At 36.4% G+C, this 22,441-nt stretch overlaps 2 protein-coding genes across 5 annotated transcripts; both read right to left on the reverse strand.

The window, feature by feature from the left end:
* Positions 1–1,185: 1,185 nt before the first annotated feature.
* rab1ba (zRAB1B, member RAS oncogene family a) lies at positions 1,186–9,090 on the reverse strand. Its single transcript, XM_058780726.1, has 6 exons — positions 8,748–9,090; positions 6,451–6,523; positions 6,172–6,267; positions 5,862–5,957; positions 5,143–5,274; positions 1,186–3,621 (listed from the first exon to the last, which is right to left on the reverse strand). Exons 1-6 carry the CDS (start codon positions 8,759–8,761, stop codon positions 3,427–3,429), a joined length of 606 nt encoding a protein of 201 aa, XP_058636709.1. The 5' UTR covers positions 8,762–9,090; the 3' UTR covers positions 1,186–3,426.
* A 1,176-nt stretch (positions 9,091–10,266) lies between these two features.
* On the reverse strand, positions 10,267–21,843 carry si:ch73-40a2.1 (tyrosine-protein kinase receptor UFO). 4 transcript variants are annotated; one of them, XM_058780576.1, is made up of 14 exons: positions 21,453–21,843; positions 21,317–21,378; positions 20,022–20,631; positions 19,297–19,453; positions 19,002–19,099; positions 18,385–18,525; positions 16,026–16,130; positions 15,112–15,192; positions 14,842–14,934; positions 13,973–14,094; positions 13,739–13,848; positions 13,434–13,596; positions 12,358–12,491; positions 10,267–11,980 (listed from the first exon to the last, which is right to left on the reverse strand). In XM_058780576.1, the coding sequence occupies exons 1-14, from the start codon at positions 21,523–21,525 to the stop codon at positions 11,770–11,772; spliced, it is 2,160 nt and encodes a 719-aa protein (XP_058636559.1). In that variant the 5' UTR covers positions 21,526–21,843; the 3' UTR covers positions 10,267–11,769. The 4 variants fall into 4 exon arrangements, with proteins under 4 accessions (XP_058636559.1, XP_058636561.1, XP_058636560.1 ...); XM_058780578.1 differs by lacking the exon at positions 18,385–18,525; XM_058780577.1 differs by lacking the exon at positions 14,842–14,934.
* Positions 21,844–22,441: the final 598 nt, after the last annotated feature.

Below are 22,441 nucleotides of genomic sequence, written 5' to 3' on the forward strand. Positions count from 1 at the left end.
TCTATTAATGGTGTTTATAGTCAGTCATCTGACAGGAGAAAGAGTAAAATAAACAGATAAAGGCATAATGTCTTGCTTCAGACAGTACTATTGCACAGTCACTGATTTTAATACAAAATGTACATCAATGTATTACCCCACCATATCCTTAATGTAAAATATGCTATAATAAATATGCATTTTATCATTTGTTAGGATGCTAACAGGGCACTAGGTGGAGACCAATAGGCACATTTGGAAAAGGAGGATTCATGTGACCTTCACTCTGCTATCACATGGTAGATGGTAGGGTAAAGACCTACTTTGTGGTTTGCTTATATCGAAAGTAAATTTAAGAATAAAAAGGAGGTCATAGGTCTGTCTGAAACACTGTTTTTATTGTTTAATTAAAATATTTAAAATATCCTGAAATAAAATATAAATATTACCTTTAGATAAAACAAAAATGAACTTAAAAAAATCAGAAATCAATTGTAATAAATGTTTTAAGTTGCTAAAGTAACAAAGTAACAAATAAACTTAAATATATAAATGTATATAAAAATAAGAATGAAAAAGCACATGAAAAAAGTGTTAAAATATGCATTTAATATTTTTTTTAAATCTATATAGTTAAAAAAAAAATGCTTAATCAACATAAACAAGCATAGAAATAATATTAATAACACTGGTCTGGAAAGTCACATTATTTAGCTTAATGGGTAGATCTTGCAAATATATGACCAGGTCATATTTCACCCAAAACCAAGATTTAAAAAAAATATTTTGTAAAAAGAAAATGTTAATTGAATACTTGTTTTTTTTTTTTTTTTTTTGTATTATGACATTTTTGCATGACAGCCAGCCACATTTCATTCACCAATTCTCATTACTATAATGCATCCAGATGTTTTACTGTCGAGTTTGTCTGTAATTCTCATTATTCTAAATAACGATTCTCATTACATTCTACATTATACTGTAACAGAGTAATGAGAATCATCCAGTCCAGACAAAATGATTTGTATTATTAAAAATGACATATTTTGTAATTACCACAGACATGTTCCTGACAGGTTTTATGCGATTCAACTTTCAAAATGATAAGTCATCAAATTTCCAGCTAACACAGGAAGTGATACTTACCTCACCACCCACGCAATATTTCACTCGACACAACAGAAAAGCAATCAGGAAAAAGTCATCTTTAAGTCTCATGTTGATCATTTTATTATATATATTTATAATATGTACAGAGAAGAGAAAACAAGATCAAACCCAGCTATGAAACAGCACCGGGGTGAGCAAGCAAAGAGGGATAGAGAAAGAGCGTGTATATTAGACAGGGAAAACTACTAAAGAGGTGCTTGCCATTTTACCATCGCCGTGTCTTAATTCAAAAAATGAGATGTGCAAATGACATGGGTAAAAAGTAAAAAGACGAAAAGCATAAGAACGCTCCATCACATTCATAAGTAATCACCCCCCACCCCATACCCTTCATCTTTCCGATAACCCCACACATTACCACAAAATTCATCGATCAAAAGACAGCAGACGTTCTGAGAAAACAATGACCCTTCCGAACGCATCCCAAAAAAGCACTTGTTTAGTGTGTGAATGAGTGCAAGTTTAAATGAGACTTGATTTTCACACAGACATAACGCGGGATCCACGACGGACCGGTTTTAAAATCAAAGGAATGTTCCCAAACGCAGTTGCCCCTTGCCCATCCCTCCTTCCCAGCCATTGCACACACATCCCCATATCCCTGCTACTGCTCCCTCCATCCTGACGCTACCAGTTCACTCACAATATAGTACAAGCAAATCCAGCACACAATATTAGTGACGAGAATGTGCGGTTACGTTAGCATCAGATGTTAGTGGTGTAAAAACTAGATTACACTGGCTCAGTGATGGAAAGTGATCTAATATCACAATGGTGCGACTAGTTAAGATCAAGTGATGCACTAATACTAATGAAGTTCACAAACTCTACGTTTTCTAGATCCACGTTGTACATAAAACAGTCAGGTCAAAAACACTGTCATCAGACCAATCATTTGCAGTTTTGTCGTTTGAAAATGCTGATAAGATTGAGTTGGAACCATGTGGAGAAGAGTGCAGGATCCATATAAACCTCTTTGATCACCAAAGGCAACATCTAAATGAGCTTCTAGACCTTTAAAGATCCATCTGTAGGTAGATTATAAGTATACGAATATTTCTCATTAAAGAACATGGGAGGTCATATCCGGTCTCCTGCGCTGGACCAGTCAGTCCCAATATTCCTAGATGTAATACACAATATTCCCACGCAAACACACAGCACACTGAACCGGATCCATGGAACTACCACGCTTTCATCGGTGGCGAAATTAAGGCCCTTCACAAATATGTAAATATATTTACCGTATGTAAAATAAATACAAAGCGCAAACACACAATGCATGATGGACCGTTTTTGGCAGCAGAGACAACTACGGCTTGGAAGTCTGGCTCAATAAGATGGTAAAACGACACCAAATTATAGATCTGAGGTTTCAAACCAAAGCCACAAAAGTGCTGACCACATGTCAAGATGGTGTTCGTGCATTCATTTTGAACCAGTGATGGCCGAACACTCAAAAGTAGCAGAGGTCATTGAGGTAATAGAGGGAACAGTAGCTTTCATCACCCAGCCTAAAGCCTAGGCCCCCAAAATCCAGATTATGAACAAAAAAACATCCCCATCCGCCCCTTCCCTGACCAGACCATATCAATGACAGCAGTAAGCCTTTGTACAAGCCTTCATTAGAAAAACAAAAACCTACAGAAAAACAAAACACAAATCAGTCTTAAAAATCACCATAATAACAATAATATACTAGTAGGATGAGAACAAGTACAGAATATTGCCGACTTTGTATGCAGTTGACTTCCTGTCGATTCAGCCTCAGAAGCCATGCTTTCGCCCACAAAACCTCATTCAAGTGACGACGTGACAGAATTAGAAATACTAGAGACAGGTTAACGTTCTTAGCGCAACCTCGCTAGTTGTTTAAAAGGAGGATTTGAGAATCACCCCTAAATCTGCTCTCATTTGTTTCTATACATGGACATATGACTGTACTAAAGCTCCATCCTGGACTTTAAGCACAGAGGGCGGGGCTATGGATGTGGGTGGGGTTATTAATGTGCACAGGGAGGAAAAATGGGTGAGGTGTCTTACACAAAAGGAAAGGCTAAGGAGAATAAAAACAAGACTATGGTGTCATAAATGAAGCCATAAGGCTGTTAGACATTGGCTCTTAATGCAGTGGTTCCTCCTGTGAGAATGCTTTTTTTTTTTTTTTTTTTTGGTGTGTGTGAGAAAATGCGTTTGAGAGGGAAAGGGATGGTTGTGTGTGTGTGTGTGTGTGTGTGTGTGTGTGTGTTTGTTTGTGTATGTGCACGCTCAGGCTCTTCAACAGCAGCCGCCGCCAGACTGCCGCACAGGAGTGCTCTCGATCTTCAGGTTGGGCTTGTCTCCTCCGGTTGTCGCTCCAGGGCCCATGCGCTTCTTGATCTCAGCAGCCATAGTCATGAAGGCCTGCTCCACATTTGTGGCATTCTTAGCGCTCGTCTCAAGGAAGGGGATTGCTAAAGAATCAGCAAATTCCTTTAAGGTAAAAAGAAATCAAAATAAGGCACTTCAAAATGCTGTTGTTTTTTTTGCCCAAAAAGCTTTATCGGCAGCAGGGCTCGACAATAAGGAGTGCCTGATGGCTCGGGGCCAGTGTGAAGGACGCTCGGGAGAGTAGACGGATTTGTCACTTGCCCCGTTCAGGCCACTTCAGCGTCGTCACGAAAGTTTTGCATGCGTTTTTAAGCCTTGTTAATTTAAAGTTCAAGCGATTAAAAAGCATTCAGGCATGAAAGACAACTCCATTCACTAACATACATGGGTGCTGTGTTCTGTGTGAACAGCATGCTCACAGACAGCCGCGTCTCTGACACACGCGAGCCACCTGAATGGGTATACAAAAGTAGCCTGTCAAAATACCCGTTTTTTGTAGATTTAACAATGATTAATCTATATTTAATTTATACAGTGGAGTACAGATGAACCGATCGACTGGACATTTTTTGTTTTATTTCAGACTCTCTTCTGTTCCGTGCTTGCACACAAACTGCACTGCAATCATTTTCCAAAATGCCATTTGTGTGGAAATATTAACGCAATTGTTATAATTAGTCTGTAAACGGCCGTTAACAGAGGCCAGAGACGTTGAAGACAGACACAAAGAGGAGGAAATACTGTGGCAGACAGAACTGTTCACGATGCACAAAATACAGGAAGAAAATCCAAATATTGTCAAAAGGTCAGCCGCACCACATGGATACGTCTTCTACGCTTATTTACGCTTTGATTTGAACAAAAACAGCGTATCCATGTGGTGCGGCTGACACAGAACAGCATACGCAGTTCTCGTCCAGCCGATACTCTCCAAAATGGCGCTACGCTGACGCAGAGGAGAAGAATTGTTGAAAAAAGTCGTTATTTTTTGTTTTCTTTGCGTACAAAAAGTATTCTTGTAGCTTCATAACGTTATGGTTGAACCACTGATGGCAGATGGAGTATTCTGACAATGTCTTTCATACTTTTCTGGGCCTTGACAGTGACATTTACTTGGCAGTCAATGGGACAGTCACAAGCCTCCCGGTTTTCATCCAAAATATCTTAAATTGTGTTCCAAAGACGAACAAAGCTTTTACGGGTTTGGAACGACATGGAGGTAAGTGATTAATGACAAATTTCATTTTGGGGCGGAGTAACCCTTTAAGTGTTATAAGTGGCTACATGAGCTCAAACCTAAGTCTTTATGATATTCCGGTTTCTTGCAATGCAAGTCTAAATCAAAGCGCTTAGAACAAGCTGCACATTCTGATGTATCATTCACGTCCAGAAAACAAACGGTGCAAGGCCGCTTAAACATTAAGTTAACATTTATTCAAATCTCTAACCCACAGCATGAGCAGCAGTATTAGTAGGGGTAAGTACATGATTATGCTACCAATGTCACAAAAATGGGAAGCAATTGGGTTTGAAAAGTCCACTAGTTTTGATAAAAAAAGGGAACAGAGATTTCAAATCAGAAACTTATACAGATTAGACATGTCTATTTTGACACATCAATACCTTGGCTGTTGTGTAGTCCACTACTTTCTTGGTGGTAAGGTCACATTTGTTCCCCACCAGCAGCTTGTTAACGTTCTCGCTTGCGTAGCGGTCTATTTCCTGTAGCCACTGTTTCACATTGTTATATGATTCCTTTAGAGAAAGCAAAAAACTCTTAATTTCAACCTTTCATGTGATAAATGAAGCAGTGTTATCCTGGATTGTTATTATAAACTAAAATGATTAAAATCATTTTCAGTAAAAGCTGAAATAAAACATAAATATTATATGGGAACACGTAAATAAACATTAGAAATGTTGCCTTGGCAATTACTTAACTTTAACTTCAATTTAATAAGTACTAAAATTACTAAAACTAAAATTGAATTAAAAAAATAAAGCTAAATAGAAATACAAAAAAAGACAAAAGGACCAAAGGCAAAAAAAAAAAACAGATTAAAATGAAAGCTGAAAATCTAAAAATAAATGCTATTTCAAAATATTAATATGCATTTTAATAACAATACTAAAATAACACTGGTGTTACCATCAATGCACTTAAAATAACACAAATTTGACAAGCAGGTCATCAGCACAGTTTACACAGCATCACAACTACAGAAAAATGTGGTAAACGTCTGAGAGACTTACTGACAACGATTCATTATCAATTCAGCTGCAAATTGTGCCTCGTTAAATTAAGGCCAAACAAGAGAGGAGAATTTCTGATGACGTCTCACCTGATCCGTGACATCATAAACCACAATGATACCATGAGCCCCTCGATAGTAACTGGAGGTGATGGTTCGAAATCTTTCTTGCCCTGCAGTGTCCCACTATAAGAAAGAAAGAAGAGAACTTTAAGTAATGTCAAACTATGCATGTTTCTAATAAAGGTTTGGCCCCATTTTCACGCGTACAATGAGTTACAAGATTCATCTACTGACCCAAGGTCGCCATCATCATGTACTGGTGTGCATACAAGAGACCGTCATGCTATCACAGAACGTGTGAAAAATGAGTGTTATGAGGGAGGATGCACAGACTTACAATCTGTAGCTTAATGGTTTTGCCATCAAGTTCAATGGTGCGGATTTTGAAGTCCACGCCTATGGTGCTGATGTAGCTCTCAGTGTATGTGTCGTCCTGCAGGAGCAAAGACAAACAGAAAAGAGAATGAAAACATTAACATTTGTGGATATACTACATCTACTATTAAATACATTCAGTCAATTCAATATCATTTGCAAACTGCATGTTTTCAGTTGATTTTTAACGAATGTTTGGCAGCAAAAACTGACAAAACAACCCATCTGTGCCTGTACTCACAGCAAATCTCAACAGCAGACACGACTTCCCGACTCCAGAGTCACCGATGAGGAGCAGTTTGAACAGGTAGTCACTAAAATTTAGAAAAACAACAGTAATACATTAAATACACCATTTTGAAGATCAATTTAAACTTTATATCTTATGAAGTTAAATGGGTCACTATAACATTTTTAATACCTAAAGATGTATCACTCCACACAGTGTCAATTTAGTATTATTTATATGCTAATATTTTGAATCACCTTTAATAATAATAACAACCTTTGTTATATTTTCAGTTTTCATTTTAATTTGAGTTTGTTTTCATAATTCTGTCATGCTTTTTTTTACTAAAACAAAACAAGAGCAATACATTAATATACAAACATGATTATATTTCAGTTTTGAATATAAATTCAAACTTTGTATCTTAGGACAATTACATAGTCAAATGGTTTATTACAATAGTATAGTACCTCAAGTTTTATTTGATTATTCCATACAGCGTCATGTTAGTATTATTTATATACTATTTATTATTATTATTTCGGTTTACCTCAACTTATTTCAATACATTCAGTTTCATTTCTAGTTCTTGTTTACATTTTTTAAGTTTTTCATCTACTTTATCCAAGCTTCATTTCCATTAACAAAAGCTGTTTTTTAATACTTTTAGTTTTCATTTACAACAACAACAACACTGCTACAGTAGTTACATTATGCTACCTGTATTGTACGCTTATCATCACTATTGTAAATCATGTGGTCTGAAGTAGTTTGGCTCATGTGAACGTAACAATTCTCTCTTTGTACACAGTAAGACCAACAGCAAAGATGCTTGGACTGTAAAGAGTTGTGTGTGCATATTGACTTTGTCCTGTTAATATATCAATGACACTCCATAGTCTTGAACTAATCATGCAGCACATCACATTCGGTTTTCATAGGTTAAACTGATATAATAAAAAAGTGGCATCAGTATTGCTAAAATGTTAACTGGTTTGGAAACAAGTTGCAAAATCAACTGCCATTTTCAAAAACCAACAGCGATGAATCTGGTTCACACTGATGGTGAAGTAGGTTCAAAACAAAATCAGCATAAACAAAGTATCCCCTGCCACCAGCTCAAAATACAGCTGAGCCAATCTGATTCCAGCGATGACTGTCGCAACGAGGGACCTATTCTGGTTTCTGAATTCAAGTCTAACATTAGACAGAGTGAGAAATGTTGCATCACACAACAGTTGTGAAGCAATCATGACTCTCAGCATGCTAATGATACACAGAGCGTTTGCATGTGGCAAGAGAATAACAAGAGGTGTTATACCCACAAACAATAATCCCGTTTCAGTGTTTTAACAAGTACATATTAGTCAAGCACTTTCTGCAATGAAACCAACACCATAAATTGGATGTAAGTGGGTCGGTCAATGGCCAGTGCTGATACACATATCAGTTAATTTGAAAGCGTACACCTTCGCCATTTACAACACAGAAAGGAAGTGAAATCTGTTTGTTTGAGCATCCTGACCAGAACCGACACATCAACATTGGCTCAATGGCACGAGTTTGGGGCGGGACTACCTGTTTAACTGACCAATGGCAAACAGGGGAGTGTTTGAAACAGGTTTGTGTTCATTGTAGCCGGTGAAATAGATGCCCTTATAATATAGCTGATGGACGGATGGATATTCATGTAATATTCAGCTAAAGACGTCTGTATGTATGCAAACTTGTAAGCTGACCGCACGCTACTGAGAAAACACAGTAAATACGAAGCTTTCCCCCCTCATGACCTCTTCCAGCTGTAAAACTGACTTTCAATTCACAGGCCTAATAAAAACCACATGACACTTGAACGCCTCGCGACGACAAGCTCGCGTATGGTTCAAAACACCGCGTGCGTGCGTGCATTTAAAGGGCATATGCGCTCATATGCGAGATCCAGTTTGACAGCTGGGGGGTTTTTTTGTTTTTGTTTTTTGTGACAGCTGGATTCAGCAGCAAACTAATGACGTCACTCCGTCGCAACGAAAACCAAGCGAAATGACGTCACGCAATACGGCAAATGCTACAATTACGTGCTATAAACACTAAATAACGACCGTTTTACATCGTAAACGTTCAACAGCGATAACACTGCTCGTCGGAGTAAGAAGCCGCCCAAATAAAAGGCCGAATGAGCAGATATCCTTTGAGTTTGCCGTTAGTTCCGGACGTTGTTAGCCGTTGAGGCTAGACAAAGCTAACGCTTCGTGATTACACAAACACCGACATCTGCGACACTAACGTTAGTCCCGCCGTCAAATACTCACTATTCTGGATTCATGGTGTGTTTGTGTCGTTGTCGTCGGGTTCAGCAGGAGATCGGACTCGTTTCTCTGCGAGCAGAGGCGATAATGATGAAGAGGATGACTTGTAGGTCTGGAATCCCGAGGCACTGGGGCAGCGTTCTCTGATGTAGCCCCTCCGATCACACGGTCTTCTCGTTGGATTCAGTCACTTGACGGACATTACTGACCATATAACGCAAAACACTGTTATTTTGTTCTGCTTTTCTTCCTTCCTTCCGATCTGCCCCTCGCTCGAAGTACAAGATGGCTGCGCAGGTGCGGCAGTGACATCAGATGACGTGGCATTACGGACTGCTGTGACAGAGATTCAAGACACTCCACTGACCGAGCCAACTTATTATAACGCCTATCTATAAAGGGAAAACTGGTTTATGGACATTTTATTTACACACATATATTGCACACTGCAAAAAATGCTTTTCTTACTTAGATTTTTAGTCTTGTTTCCAGCCAAAATATCTAAAAATTCTTAAATCAAGAAGGATTTTCTAGACAAGTAAAAATTGTTGTCTTGTTTTAAGAAAAAACATGTCAAAATTAAGTGAGTTTTTGCTTGAAACAAGCAAAATAATCTGCCAATGGGGTAAGAAAAATAATCTTATGTCAAACAGAAAACAAGATTATTTTTCTTACTTGTCTAGAAAATCCTTCTTGATTTAAGAATTTTTAGATATTTTGGCTGGAAACAAGACTAAAAATCTAAGTAAGAAAAGCATTTTTTGCAGTGCATAAAGCAAAATGGTATATCAAAATGGTATCTTTCTTAACTTAGTTGAGAATCATCTTTATTCAAAGTTTGGAATAAAAAAAAAAAAATATATATATATATATATATATATATATATTGGTGATTAAAAACAAAATTCAGCTGTTTTTTGCTTTTTCGTGTCTATTCATGTTTTGTATTTTTTTAAAGTGAGTCCTGGTGTCCTCTACAGGGGATATCATAATATGTTAATAAAATATCATTTTTCAAAAACTTTATTTTTTACTTTTTTTCCCTTATGCTCTACACAAAGTAATGACATAAAAAAAATACTAAATTCATAACTTTTTTCTGGTAGTCAGGAGGATATATATAATTAAACAATCATGAATGACATTACAAATAAAACATAATTACATATAATAAAATGTGTGTGTGTGTTTTATTCTAATTTATATTTTTTTAAACTACAGATTTTAGAATAATTGTTCCCATGCCATTACAGTGTTTGGAGCATGAGAATCATATGCCAATATGACAATCAAATAGTCACACACATATCCATATTTTATTGAGGTGCTTAGATATTAGAAAGGCAAGACACTACATGCAAAACTTATGTACAATAAAACACACACACACACACACACACATATATATATATATATATATATACAGTGTCCTCCATAAGAAACCATAAGAACAAAATTGCTCTGTTTGCTGTGGAGTCAAGAAATCTGTAAATATGATTAAAAGATGAATATGAGACAAAACTTCAGAATGTGACATTTTATTATTGGGTGTTTCAATGCATAAATATTTTACCAGCTAAGAGGATTAGCACTTTAAGAGATTCATCCCCTCTATCTGATGTGAGCATAAGTATTGGAACAGTTGCCTCACAGCTCTTTCTAAGCTGTGTCCTGTTGAATTAATTCTTCAGATATTAAAAGCAGGGAATGTGTCGTATCAGTTATATCCATTACTTCTGCATTCTGAATCTTGCATTCGATGATGACACACACAACCCAGGATGAAGACGAGGGAGCTGACTTTGAGAGAAAAGCAAGCAATTTTGATGCTAAAAGAAAAGAGGAAGTCAATTAGGGTTATAGCAAAAACAGGAAAAAAAAGGAACTGCAAATGATCCCAAGCACACAGCCTCATCTGTAAAGCATGGTGGAGGTGGTGTGATGGCATGGGCATGCATGGCTGCCTCTGGAACAGGCCCTCTCAGTTTTAATGATGACTTAATGTTTGATGGCAGCAGCAGAATGAATTTGGAAGAGTACAAAACCATCTTGGCTACCAATATTCAAGAAAATGCCACCAGATTAATCAGAAAGCGCTTCATATTGCATCAGGACAATGACCCAAAACACTGCCAGTTCAGTCAAAGAGTTTATAAGGGCAAAAAAATTGAAAGTCTTAGATTGCCCAAAACAATCTCCAGATTTAAATCCGACTGAACATGAATTTCAGCAGCTGAAGAGGAGAGTAAAGGCAGAAACTCCTCAAAACAAGCAACAGTTGGAATTGGCTGCATTAAAAGCTGGGAAAAGCATTTCAAAGGATGAGACCAAGAGTCTGGTGATGTCTATGGGCCACAGACTCACTGCTGTGATTGTACGCAAGGGATCTGCATGTAAATAATAGCTTTTAATCTTTTACACTTGCCTTAAGTTCATCTGTCCCAATACTTATGCTCATATCAAATAGTGGGATGAACTCTAAAAGTGCTGTCCTTTTTATTCAGTAAAACATGTATGTGTTAAAACAGCTAATAATGAAATGTGACAATCTGTAATTTTGTCTCATATTCATCTTTTAATCATATTTGCAAATGTCTTGACTCCACAGCAAACAGAGCAATTTTGTCTTTACTGTTCCAATACTTATGGAGGGCACTGTATATAATGGTAATAAGTGTATTAAATAATAAGAGTATTAAAAAACAATTAAAAAATATACTGTAATGGCTACAGTGTAGAAAGAGAAGTAGAAAAATAAAAATATGAATCACAAATATGTATCATATGCTTTGATAAATATGAATTATCTCATGTACTTCTAGCAATGTGTACTTTTATGTCATTTGTGAAACCGAAATCTCATCATAATACTTAAAATATGTATTAATAATTGCATAGTGCGAATTACATTCTCATATTAAATTGTAATGCACAGCAGGTCTTCCTCCTCATCCTTTTCCTTCTCTTCCCTCACAGGTCTGGAATAGAACAAAGCCGCCCACAGGTTTAGGCAGGTATATGTCGTTTACATCATCCTCTCCACCTCACGCTCCAGGGTCCCTGCGCTGTGCTGGTGATCACTGGCTGCCTCCAGACCCAGGTTGATATAGTGGGCCTCATTGCTGGCCTCCAGGGGTGGAAGCTCAGACAGAAGTGCTTTGAGGCTCTGGCCCAGCTCTCCAAATCCTGGCCTCTGAGAGGGATCTCTGTGCCAGCAGCTCAACATAAGCTCATATCTGACAGAGGAAGAGTCAAAGGAAAATGGAGAAGGAGAGCAGCAAAGAGAGAACACAAAAAGCACTAGACCGAATCATCTTCCAGATCTGCAGTTTAAAAAACCCTCTTGCCATTTATGCTTCTAAAACATGCACAAAACATCATTATATCCAGTGATTTAGAATCCAGCTGCATAAGCACATTACCGCCGTGACTCGTGAGGATTCTTAAAAAAGACCTAAACTTTTGCTACTAGGACTGATTTCATTAGTCTTGCACTAGACAGTTTTTGATAAAGGCTTAGTCACAGATTCCTGATAAACAGAATTGTCTACAAATAACAATTCAATTTTTTCAGTGCTACTTTATGTGATGTTTTGATGAAAAACGTGTTTACAATTTACTGTCATTGTCCCCTTGTTTGAGACGGTGTCCGTTTTCCAGGAAGTCCAGGAGCTCATGACCAGAGATACCTGGATAAGGTATCTTCCCTCTGGATGTGATCTCCCACATGGTTATTCCAAAAGACCACTGTGAGACATAAGGTATAAATATTTATTGGTGGGTAAATCTCATTAAAAACGTATCCAGGTCATATTTTTCCCACAGACAAAAACAAAAAATATATTTTATATATAAGAAACTATTTTTTGGACCATTTCCACTCAATCAGTTTGTGTTTAACTGGATGTTTAAGGTTTTTTTTTAAACTCTTATTATTCTGATTGATGATTAATAATTAAAGGAATACTTCAACATTACATCACTTGCTAACCAAAGAATCCTCTGCAGTGAATGGGTGCCGTCAGAATGAGAGTCCAAACAGTTGATAAAAACATCACAATAATCCACAACCCATCTACACAACTCCAGTCCATCAATTAACATCTCGTGAAGTGAAAAGCGGCATATTTGTAAAGCATTTCTCTCCTCATTCAGATGAGACAACTTTTTACTGAAGAAAGAAATATTAGATAGAGAACTTGTATTTTAGACGGAACCAATGGTTCGAAGTTAAAAAATATCTCAACGATTTGTTTCTTACAAACATACAGCTTTCCTCTCCATAGGCCGTTTGTTAATGGATTGGAGTGGTGTGGATTACTGTGATGTTTTTATCAGCTGTGGACTCTCATTCTGACGGCACCCATTAACTGTAAATCATCCATTGGTTTTCATTTTTGAGTGAACTATTCCTTCACTGCAAAACACTGCAATTAAAAAAATATATATCATTCTGTTTTTATTATTATTTATTTTTCAGTAAGGTTATGAGAATTGGGATTAGAAATTTTCTCAATGTTCTATACGGTGGGGGGGCATTCTTCTGATTGTTCAGTTTGTAATATGACACAACGAGCCTATTTCACTCATTTCTACATTAGACACACACACACACACACACAAAACAGTCATAAATTTTAAAACAAAGCACTGTATTAATACTGCATTAGAAGCATAAATAGGACTGACCACATCACTCTTGGTGGTGTATAAGAAGTCAGACAGACTCTCTATAGCCATCCACCTAACAGGCATGTTAACATCCATATTCTTCTGCCTGTAGTAGTTACTGGAATGTATGTTCTTAGACAGGCCAAAGTCAGCCACACAGACATGCAGATCATCCCCCAACCTGTGAAAGTCCAGCACTGGGTAAGTATGGGGAAAACCATTTTGTTCATAATTAGGTGTGGCTTCTTCTCAAGACAATCAATGCAAGTATTAACAGGACATTATTGTGTAATGTGCTCTTTGCTGCCCTCCTGTGGACTCACATGCAATTGCGGGCAGCCAGGTCTCTGTGTAAGAAACCCTGAAGGCTGAGATACTCCATTCCTGCAGCAATGTCAATCATGAAACCCAGAAGACTCTGATAAGGCACAAACTGGAGAGAAGACGCAATGTATATATTCAGATATGTGCTTTTTAATCCCCTAACCCTTTATATGAAACAAGAGTATAAAGAAGGAGAAGTTCAAAAGCAGGTGTTGTAAATGTGTGAGACTGACCATAGGGACATCACCGTAGCGGGTCGCTTTGAGGAAGCTGTGTAGATCTCCATGCTTCATGAACGGAAGAATAACAAGCGGTACATGGATAGAGGACTCCGGATCCCGCTTTAGTGCGACCCCTTGTGGACATAAATAACTCTATCTGTCAGTAGCATTCATCTCTAGATGTTGAATTTAATTAGAATACTGTCTCATCCAATCCAATAATAAATTAAAATAATATAGTAACAATTACCATTCTGCAATATCAAGCAGGATAGACAGGTAAAATAAATGGAAGCGGATGACACCGGAAGTCTCTCACATTCAAAACGGCCTCGGCCTTTTTTCTTCTTTTTTTTTGAAGCATTTGCATTTGAAGAATCTTCATGCATATGTAGTAGGCTATATAATGAATAATTATAGGGTATACAATCATTCTATCAATCATTTCCGTTTTAGCTGATCTGCTCCTTTAAGGCAATCACTACATACTGCATGACCTTGACTGGTTGCTGAACATCATAGTATTGGACAGATGCCAATTACATTAATGCACATTACAGTTGCTATGATCCATTTAATTCTTACAATGGAACAGCCCCCCACCCACCCATAATTCTGCAGGTCAAAGACAAGCGGGAGGTAAAAGTCAAGCGTATCCCACTGTTAATGTGCAGCTACAGGCATCACCAGAGGAACTTGTGGAAGTTCACACTTTGCCCTTGGACAGGCCTATACAGGCCACAGATGACCAGTTGCCATGGAAACGTCTGTGCCCTTTGAAATCAGGTTATCCAAAATATTCCACTCCAACTAGACATAAATTATACATTTTAGCCTAGATTTCAAACATGAAATAATCATTTAATTCAGGAGAGACATACCAAGCAATTTAACTACATTCACATGATCAAAATGCTTCATAATTTCTGCCTCCTTGAGGAAGGACTCCAGATCTTCTTTACTGTGGACTGCACCTGATTTGACAGGAATGTTTAGTGACATGACAGCAAGAAAGAGGCTGATTTAATTAATTGTGTAAATTGCATTGTCTCAAGCTTGTACTTAATTCTAAATTAAGATCATACTTTTTAACTTATTATCAGAGTCTCATATTTTACAGTTACTTGCTCTCTGCATTATATACACTATACCTTTCAAGGTTTTCACTGCCACTCTGATATCTTGTCCTTTCTGAGGGGAAAATATGCCCTCGTAGACGGCCCCAAATTCTCCTGCAGATGGAGAAATTCCAATATAAGAATCCATTTGCAGAATGCAAAATGACAATCAAAATACTGTTTTCAATCAAATTATTCCTTTTTAAAATTCAACCCCAATTCCAAAAAAAAGTTGGGATGTTTTGTAAAATGCAATAAAAAAAATCAAGAATCTGTGATTTGTTGATTCTCTTTAACCTTTATTTAATTGACAAAAGTAAAAGATTACCAATGTTTTCACTGACTAATTTTTATTTGATTTTGGGGTTAAAACAATTTGCACTTCATTTTATTTTCTATATGGGTAGCATATGCATTACATTTACCAATTAAGGTTAGGTTAAAATATTGAAATGAAATATAATTAAATAGTCGAAGAAAAATATCCAAATGCATGTTTATATACACCTATATATTTGGATTGGTACAATCTTTTTTTTTTTTTTTTTTAAGTTTTCTATTTGAATGCATGTTTTGATTTTATGGAATATATTTAATATGTTATGTTGTTTTTAAATTTTATATTTTAAATTACATTTTTTTAAACATATTTTTATTATATATATATATATTATGTATGTAATTTATTCATGTGATGGCAAAGTTTTAGCATCATTACTCCAGTCTTCAGTGTCACAGATCCTTCAGAAATCATTCTAATATGCTGATTTGCTGTTCAAGAAACATTTCTTACTATTATCAATGTAGATATTTTTGTGTAAACTGGATACATTTTTTTTTTACATAGGACTCTCCGATAAATAATAATGGATGCATTTCAACCTTTTCAAAAGTATATTTTTTATATCTGTGCAGAAAAAAAGATCAGGGTGAGAGTTTGTTTATACCTTTCCCAAGCTTTTGGCCCATTGTCAACTTTGTACGCTCCACCATCACGTCTCTAAGATCACACAGCAGCCTATCACTCATCCCTTCAAACATCTCAACTGATCCTGACACAGAAAGACAGAGACACATAAAAAATGGAGAGTGAAGGATGAGAATAATGTCTAAGTTATACATAACCAATAAGTTAATTTTCAAGCAACCAAAAATGAATAATTGACTAAAATATTTCAAAATGCTTGCCAAAGTCTTCTATCAGAAGTCAGAATAATTCTCACCAAGTTATAAATTAATACATTCACATTCTTTATATATATATATATATATATATATATATATATATATATATATATTAGTGCTGTCAATCGATGAAAAAATTTAATCGCGTTAATCACAGTCATGGACTGTGATTAATCATGATTAATCGCAAATTTAAAATAATAGGATTTACAGTGGGTACGGAAAGTATTCAGACCCCCTTACATTTTTCACTCTTTGTTATATTGCAGCCATTTGTTAAAATCATTTAAGTTCATTTTTTTCCCTCATTAATGTACACACAGCACCCCATATTGACAGAAAAACACAGAATTGTTGACATTTTTGCAGATTTATTAAAAAAGAAAAACTGAAATATCACATGGTCCTAAGTATTCAGACCCTTTGCTGTGACACTCATATATTTAACTCAGGTGCTGTCCATTTCTTCTGATCATCCTTGAGATGGTTCTACACCTTCATTTGAGTCCAGCTGTGTTTGATTATACTGATGGGGGAGAAGAGCTCAAAGATCACTGTGGCTGAGCTCCAGAGATGCAGTCGGGAGATGGGAGAAAGCTGTAGAAAGTCAACCATCACTGCAGCCCTCCACCAGTCGGGGCTTTATGGCAGAGCGGCCCGACAGAAGCCTCTCCTCAGTGCAAGACACATGAAAGCCCGCATGGAGTTTGCTAAAAACACCTGAATAAGATTCTCTGGTCTGATGAGACCAAGATAGAACTTTTTGGCCTTAATTCTAAGCGGTATGTGTGGAGAAAACCAGGCACTGCTCATCACCTGTCCAATACAGTCCCAACAGTGAAGCATGGTGGTGGCAGCATCATGCTGTGGGGGTGTTTTTCAGCTGCAGGGACAGGACGACTGGTTGCAATCGAGGGAAAGATGAATGCAGCCAAGTACAGGGATATCCTGGACGAAAACCTTCTCCAGAGTGCTCAGGACCTCAGACTGGGCCGAAGGTTTACCTTCCAACAAGACAATGACCCTAAGCACACAGCTAAAATAACGAAGGAGTGGCTTCACAACAACTCTGTGACTGTTCTTGAATGGCCCAGCCAGAGCCCTGACTTAAACCCAATTGAGCATCTCTGGAGAGACCTAAAAATGGCTGTCCACCAACGTTTACCATCCAACCTGACAGAACTGGAGAGGATCTGCAAGGAGGAATGGCAGAGGATCCCCAAATCCAGGTGTGAAAAACTTGTTGCATCTTTCCCAAAAAGACTCATGGCTGTATTAGATCAAAAGGGTGCTTCTACTAAATACTGAGCAAAGGGTCTGAATACTTAGGACCATGTGATATTTCAGTTTTTCTTTTTTAATAAATCTGCAAAAATGTCAACAATTCTGTGTTTTTCTGTCAATATGGGGTGCTGTGTGTACATTAATGAGGAAAAAAAATGAACTTAAATGATTTTAGCAAATGGCTGCAATATAACAAAGAGTGAAAAATTTAAGGGGGTCTGAATACTTTCCGAAAGTATCTATTTTTTATTTGTCTATATACACTTTGGGCGGCCGTGGTACATTAAAAAAGTAGCCCAAAAAACCACAACCCACGGCTCTGTAATTTTTTCCCGCGACTGTATTTTCAAAATAGCCCACTTGTGCTGCTACCCTGGCAACACTGGTTCGCTGTTATCATCACACAATGATAGATAACCTTCCACGCTGCGATGACGGGAAGAAGTTGGGGTCAAACCTTATCAAACAATTAATCTGCGTTAAAAAAAATATTAATGCGTTAAAATTTTTTGATTAATCGCATGCGTTAACGCGTTAACGTTGACACCCCTAATATATATATATATATATATATATATATATATTCTTATTGAATGCAAATTGGGTAGAGATTATTACATTTCAACTATTTGAATTTCAAAATGTAAGTTTTTCTAAAGGTCTCCCCTTTTGTAAACCTCTTTTTAAAATAAGCATATGCATTTTGACTCTATTTTAATGCTTTTATTGAGTATTATGATTGTTGGTAACACACTTGGTATGAGTCAGAGTTGTCAGAAATTTGAATGTATAGATGACAGGAATGAACTGCAAAACTGACTTCTCACTCAAACGTACTTGTGGATTCTAACTGAGGTCGGTCAGTATGCAGCTGTTCATATCCATAGTCACGCTGAGACACTTCCTCTCCAAGTGTTGTACTTCTGGGAGGATAAGACCTACATTGACCGCTCTGATCACAGCTGCTCATCCCGCAAGCTGAATGAAAATCATCATTTTAACTGTGTATACAGAACTGGACAGTGATCTCAAATTCTTTCTGAGCTTTCTTAGGGATTCGCAAGACCCCAGATTATAAATTAAACTATCCACATTCATTTTACGGATTTATAGTCTACTCTTAATGAATTTTAAAATCTATTTTCGTGAATAGAATTGTTTCTATTATATTTCTATATGACATAGGAGAAAATATAGAAGCCTGTTTCCACAAAACGACAAAATTATTAAAATGGTGATCTTACAATAAGTCTTCTCTGAGTGAGTATATCTCACAATTCTAACTTATTTTCTAGCAATTCTGAGCAAATTAAAAAAAAAATATGCGAGATATAAACTCGGAAGTGTGAGATTGTAGCTCACAACTAAGTTTATAACATGCATTTCTGAGAAGAAAAGCATGAACGCTGAGATATAAACTATTTGACACATGGTGAAAATAGAAGTAGACTCACTGTTGATTATCTCCTGTTGAGCAGTGTATACTTGTTCTTGAGAACGTCGGTATCGAGTTACATCAGATCTGGATATGAGCTCTGTTTCTTGACCTCCACTGAACACATACACACAAAGCAGCAAACAATATATTTTATGCAATACAGATATATTCACTTGCCCTAGACAGAAAAAAACTATTGCTATTTTATGCACTGACCATTATTCCAGAGATTTTGAAGGACCAAGACTTGTTTATGCTGGACAAGCATGCAAATGCATAGACATTTGCATTTTCAAATACAATATGTTTACCTGCGCTTGCGATGCCTTACAAAGATGAACACAACAGCAATGAGAATGAGAAGAACCAGAACAGAACACACTAGACCAGCAGTTAGGACAGGAGAGAGTCCCAGACTGGAATCAGCTATGGAGTCAGGAGCGGATAACAGGCTGCCTGGAGGTCTTACTGAAACACACACACAACATACAATTTTAGCACTGTATATATCACTGTAACCATAAAAACTTAGACTGCATTTTAAGCTTTTCTGTGCAAAAATTCCTTTCTATGATGCCAGGGCATTGTATACTATCGCTAGGGCACTGCTATGCAGTTGCTAAGATGCTCTAAGTGGTTTTTACTATGGTATAAAAATCTGCAAATTAGAATGATTTCTAAAGGATCATGTGACACTGAAGACTTAGGTAAAAGAAAAAAAGGAAAAAAACAAGACTTGGTGAGCATAAGACATATTATATTATATTATATTATATTATATTATATTATATTATATTATATTATATTATATAAGCAATGTTAAAGTTGAAAATCAAGCATTTTGATTTATCAAGGGTGCAATTTCAAATGCTTTAGGGATTCTAAGGATTTTACCACTTTTTTACCTTTCAGAAAATGCTTTCTCTGTGAAGATTGTGTATAATTTATGCTTTGTTGGCATAAGAATTCTAAACATATTTTCTTTTTTCGCTCTCTCTTGATTCTACTTAGATTGTCAAAAATAACATTGTCTCACCTTCTGAACTGTTTCCGTTTGTCTGGTATCCTGTATCATTGACACATAACCGCTGTGGTGGACCCCACGTCCCATTTGTTTGACACCCTATCTTTGGGGTGCTGTTCTCCACAGAACCGTTCACACATGCTCCTCTCCCCAACCGTCCTGCTTCTGCTTCCTCAAATCCCATTTGGTTCCAAACAAGTGTTGGGCATTTCAGGAAGAACACCTGGATCGAAGCAATAATAGTGCACTTGCCGCTGTAGCTAAATCCCAGGTAAACACCGTTCTGAGAGATCTTTCCCAATTTAAGGCCCTTAGCATGGGTCAGGTGCTTATCCTGAGGAACAGCATCAGGAAATGGATGCTGGACTTTGATCTTGAGGAGAGGTGGTCTTTGTGGTCTTCTAAAGTACTGATTCTGCGTTTGGCTCGATTCTCGCACATAGATATAAACAGGCTGTTGGTCCGCTTGGGCAAAACTTAGGTCCAGAAAAAGTTCTTGGGCATCTTGTTTGGGGATCCAGTTGGTCCATAGTGTTTTGGGATCATTATTCAATTCTGGGTTACAAGCTTGGTAGACAGAGTGTGTATAGTCCATTCCAAGCTGCATTTGTGTTTCCTTCCACTTACATTGACCAAAAGAGAAGCAAATCATTATTTTGATTCATTATTCAATTTTAATGATTAAAAATTTACCAGTATTAAACAATACATAATCTGTTTTATTTTTTATTATCTGTAAAAATAAATAAATTATATATATATATATATATATATATATATATATATATATATATATATATATATATATATATATATATATAATCTGTATAAATAATTTTTTAAAGAGCAGGCTATTTTATTCAGCAAGAAAATAACATTAAAAACATATAAAACATGATAATATTATACATAAATGCTGTTCTTTTGAACATTCTGTTCATCAAATAATCCTGAAAAAATGTATCATGGTTTCCACAATAATATTAAGCAGCACAACTGTTCAACGTTGATAATAATAATATTTCTTGAGCAGTAAATCAGCATATTAGAATGATTTCTGAAGAATCATGTGACACTGAAGCTAAACATTAAACTTTGCCATCACAAAATTACATTTTAAAATATTAATTAAAAAAATTAATTTCAGTTTTTCAAACAATATCACTTTTACCATTATTTGTAAGAAACTTGCTCAAAAATGGTTGAACACTAGGGCTATTATATTTGTACAAAATAAAAAATTAATAGGCTAATAAAAATGTAACATGTAGGCTAGCCTAGCCTATTTATGAAAACCGGTCACTTACAGCATTTGGTGGTGAGAATGTCCATTGTAGTCTGCGCTGTTTGCTTGAATCAAATATTTCTTCTAAAAAGAAACGCACTTTTATAGAGGTTGATTACATTTGCATAATATCCCATGATGTGAATCCTCAGTCTTACCTCTGATTGGTGTTAGCTGTGCCGACACATCAGCAGAGACAATCCATGAAATGAATAATAAAAAATAAAACATATTGAAGAATGTTCCTTTAAAAGTTAAAGATAAAAGTTTTCACTATTACTTCCGAATACAGTTCAAACTTCCTTAGCGATAGTTTCAGTTCAGCGAACCGGTTCTTTTTAAAGATTCGCAAAGCGTTTGAAGAACCCTTAAACGCCCATAGAACTTAATATTACTAATAATGTTTTAGATTTCTTTCTTTGATTGTAGTCCAGTGCCCAGCGGAATATCCAACTCGAAACCTTTCTCGTGAACAAATCCCTAAATTAGCCTATATGAACTTTCAAATGTTTATTTCAGTCGAAAATAAAAAGAAAGAAGGAAAACCCCCCACACTTTAATGATTCAGTTTTTGTTCCATTACACTGTCAATGTAGCTGATTAAGCAGTGCTTCTTTTGTAATGTTGTGCAAGACTGTGGTATATATGGGATTTTAGAGAAATGGTTATGTGCTGATGTTTCCATTTAATAGGGAAGTGAACCATATACAACCATCAATAAACAATCTAATATCTAACAATTAGTCTTTATTGTTTGAAAAAATGTTTTACAGCAATTTACAAAAAAAATAGGCTAAGTTTCTATATAAACACTTCTATGAACATTTATTTTAATAAAACAAACAAAAAAGAAAACTATCATGCTTAAACACCCTTCAATACACTCCTACATCTCCCTTGTTGGCATAGAGATGATTATGTTTTAATGTGTGTGTGTGCATGCATTTATGCTTGATTTAACACAAGCCATGGTGAATCATTGTACTTTGGTTGGAGATCCGCTGTTGTGCCCATTTTCGACCCCTGCCAAATTATTACCCCCTCTCCTTGAAATCGCTACCCGATTGCCTAATCCTAACCCCTAACCCTAAACCTACCAATACTAGCGCGGGTAGTAATCTGGCGGGGGTCAGAATTTGGCACAACA

This window comes from Onychostoma macrolepis, chromosome 07 (genome assembly GCF_012432095.1).
Source record: "Onychostoma macrolepis isolate SWU-2019 chromosome 07, ASM1243209v1, whole genome shotgun sequence".
In the NCBI taxonomy this organism is placed as follows: domain Eukaryota; kingdom Metazoa; phylum Chordata; class Actinopteri; order Cypriniformes; family Cyprinidae; genus Onychostoma; species Onychostoma macrolepis.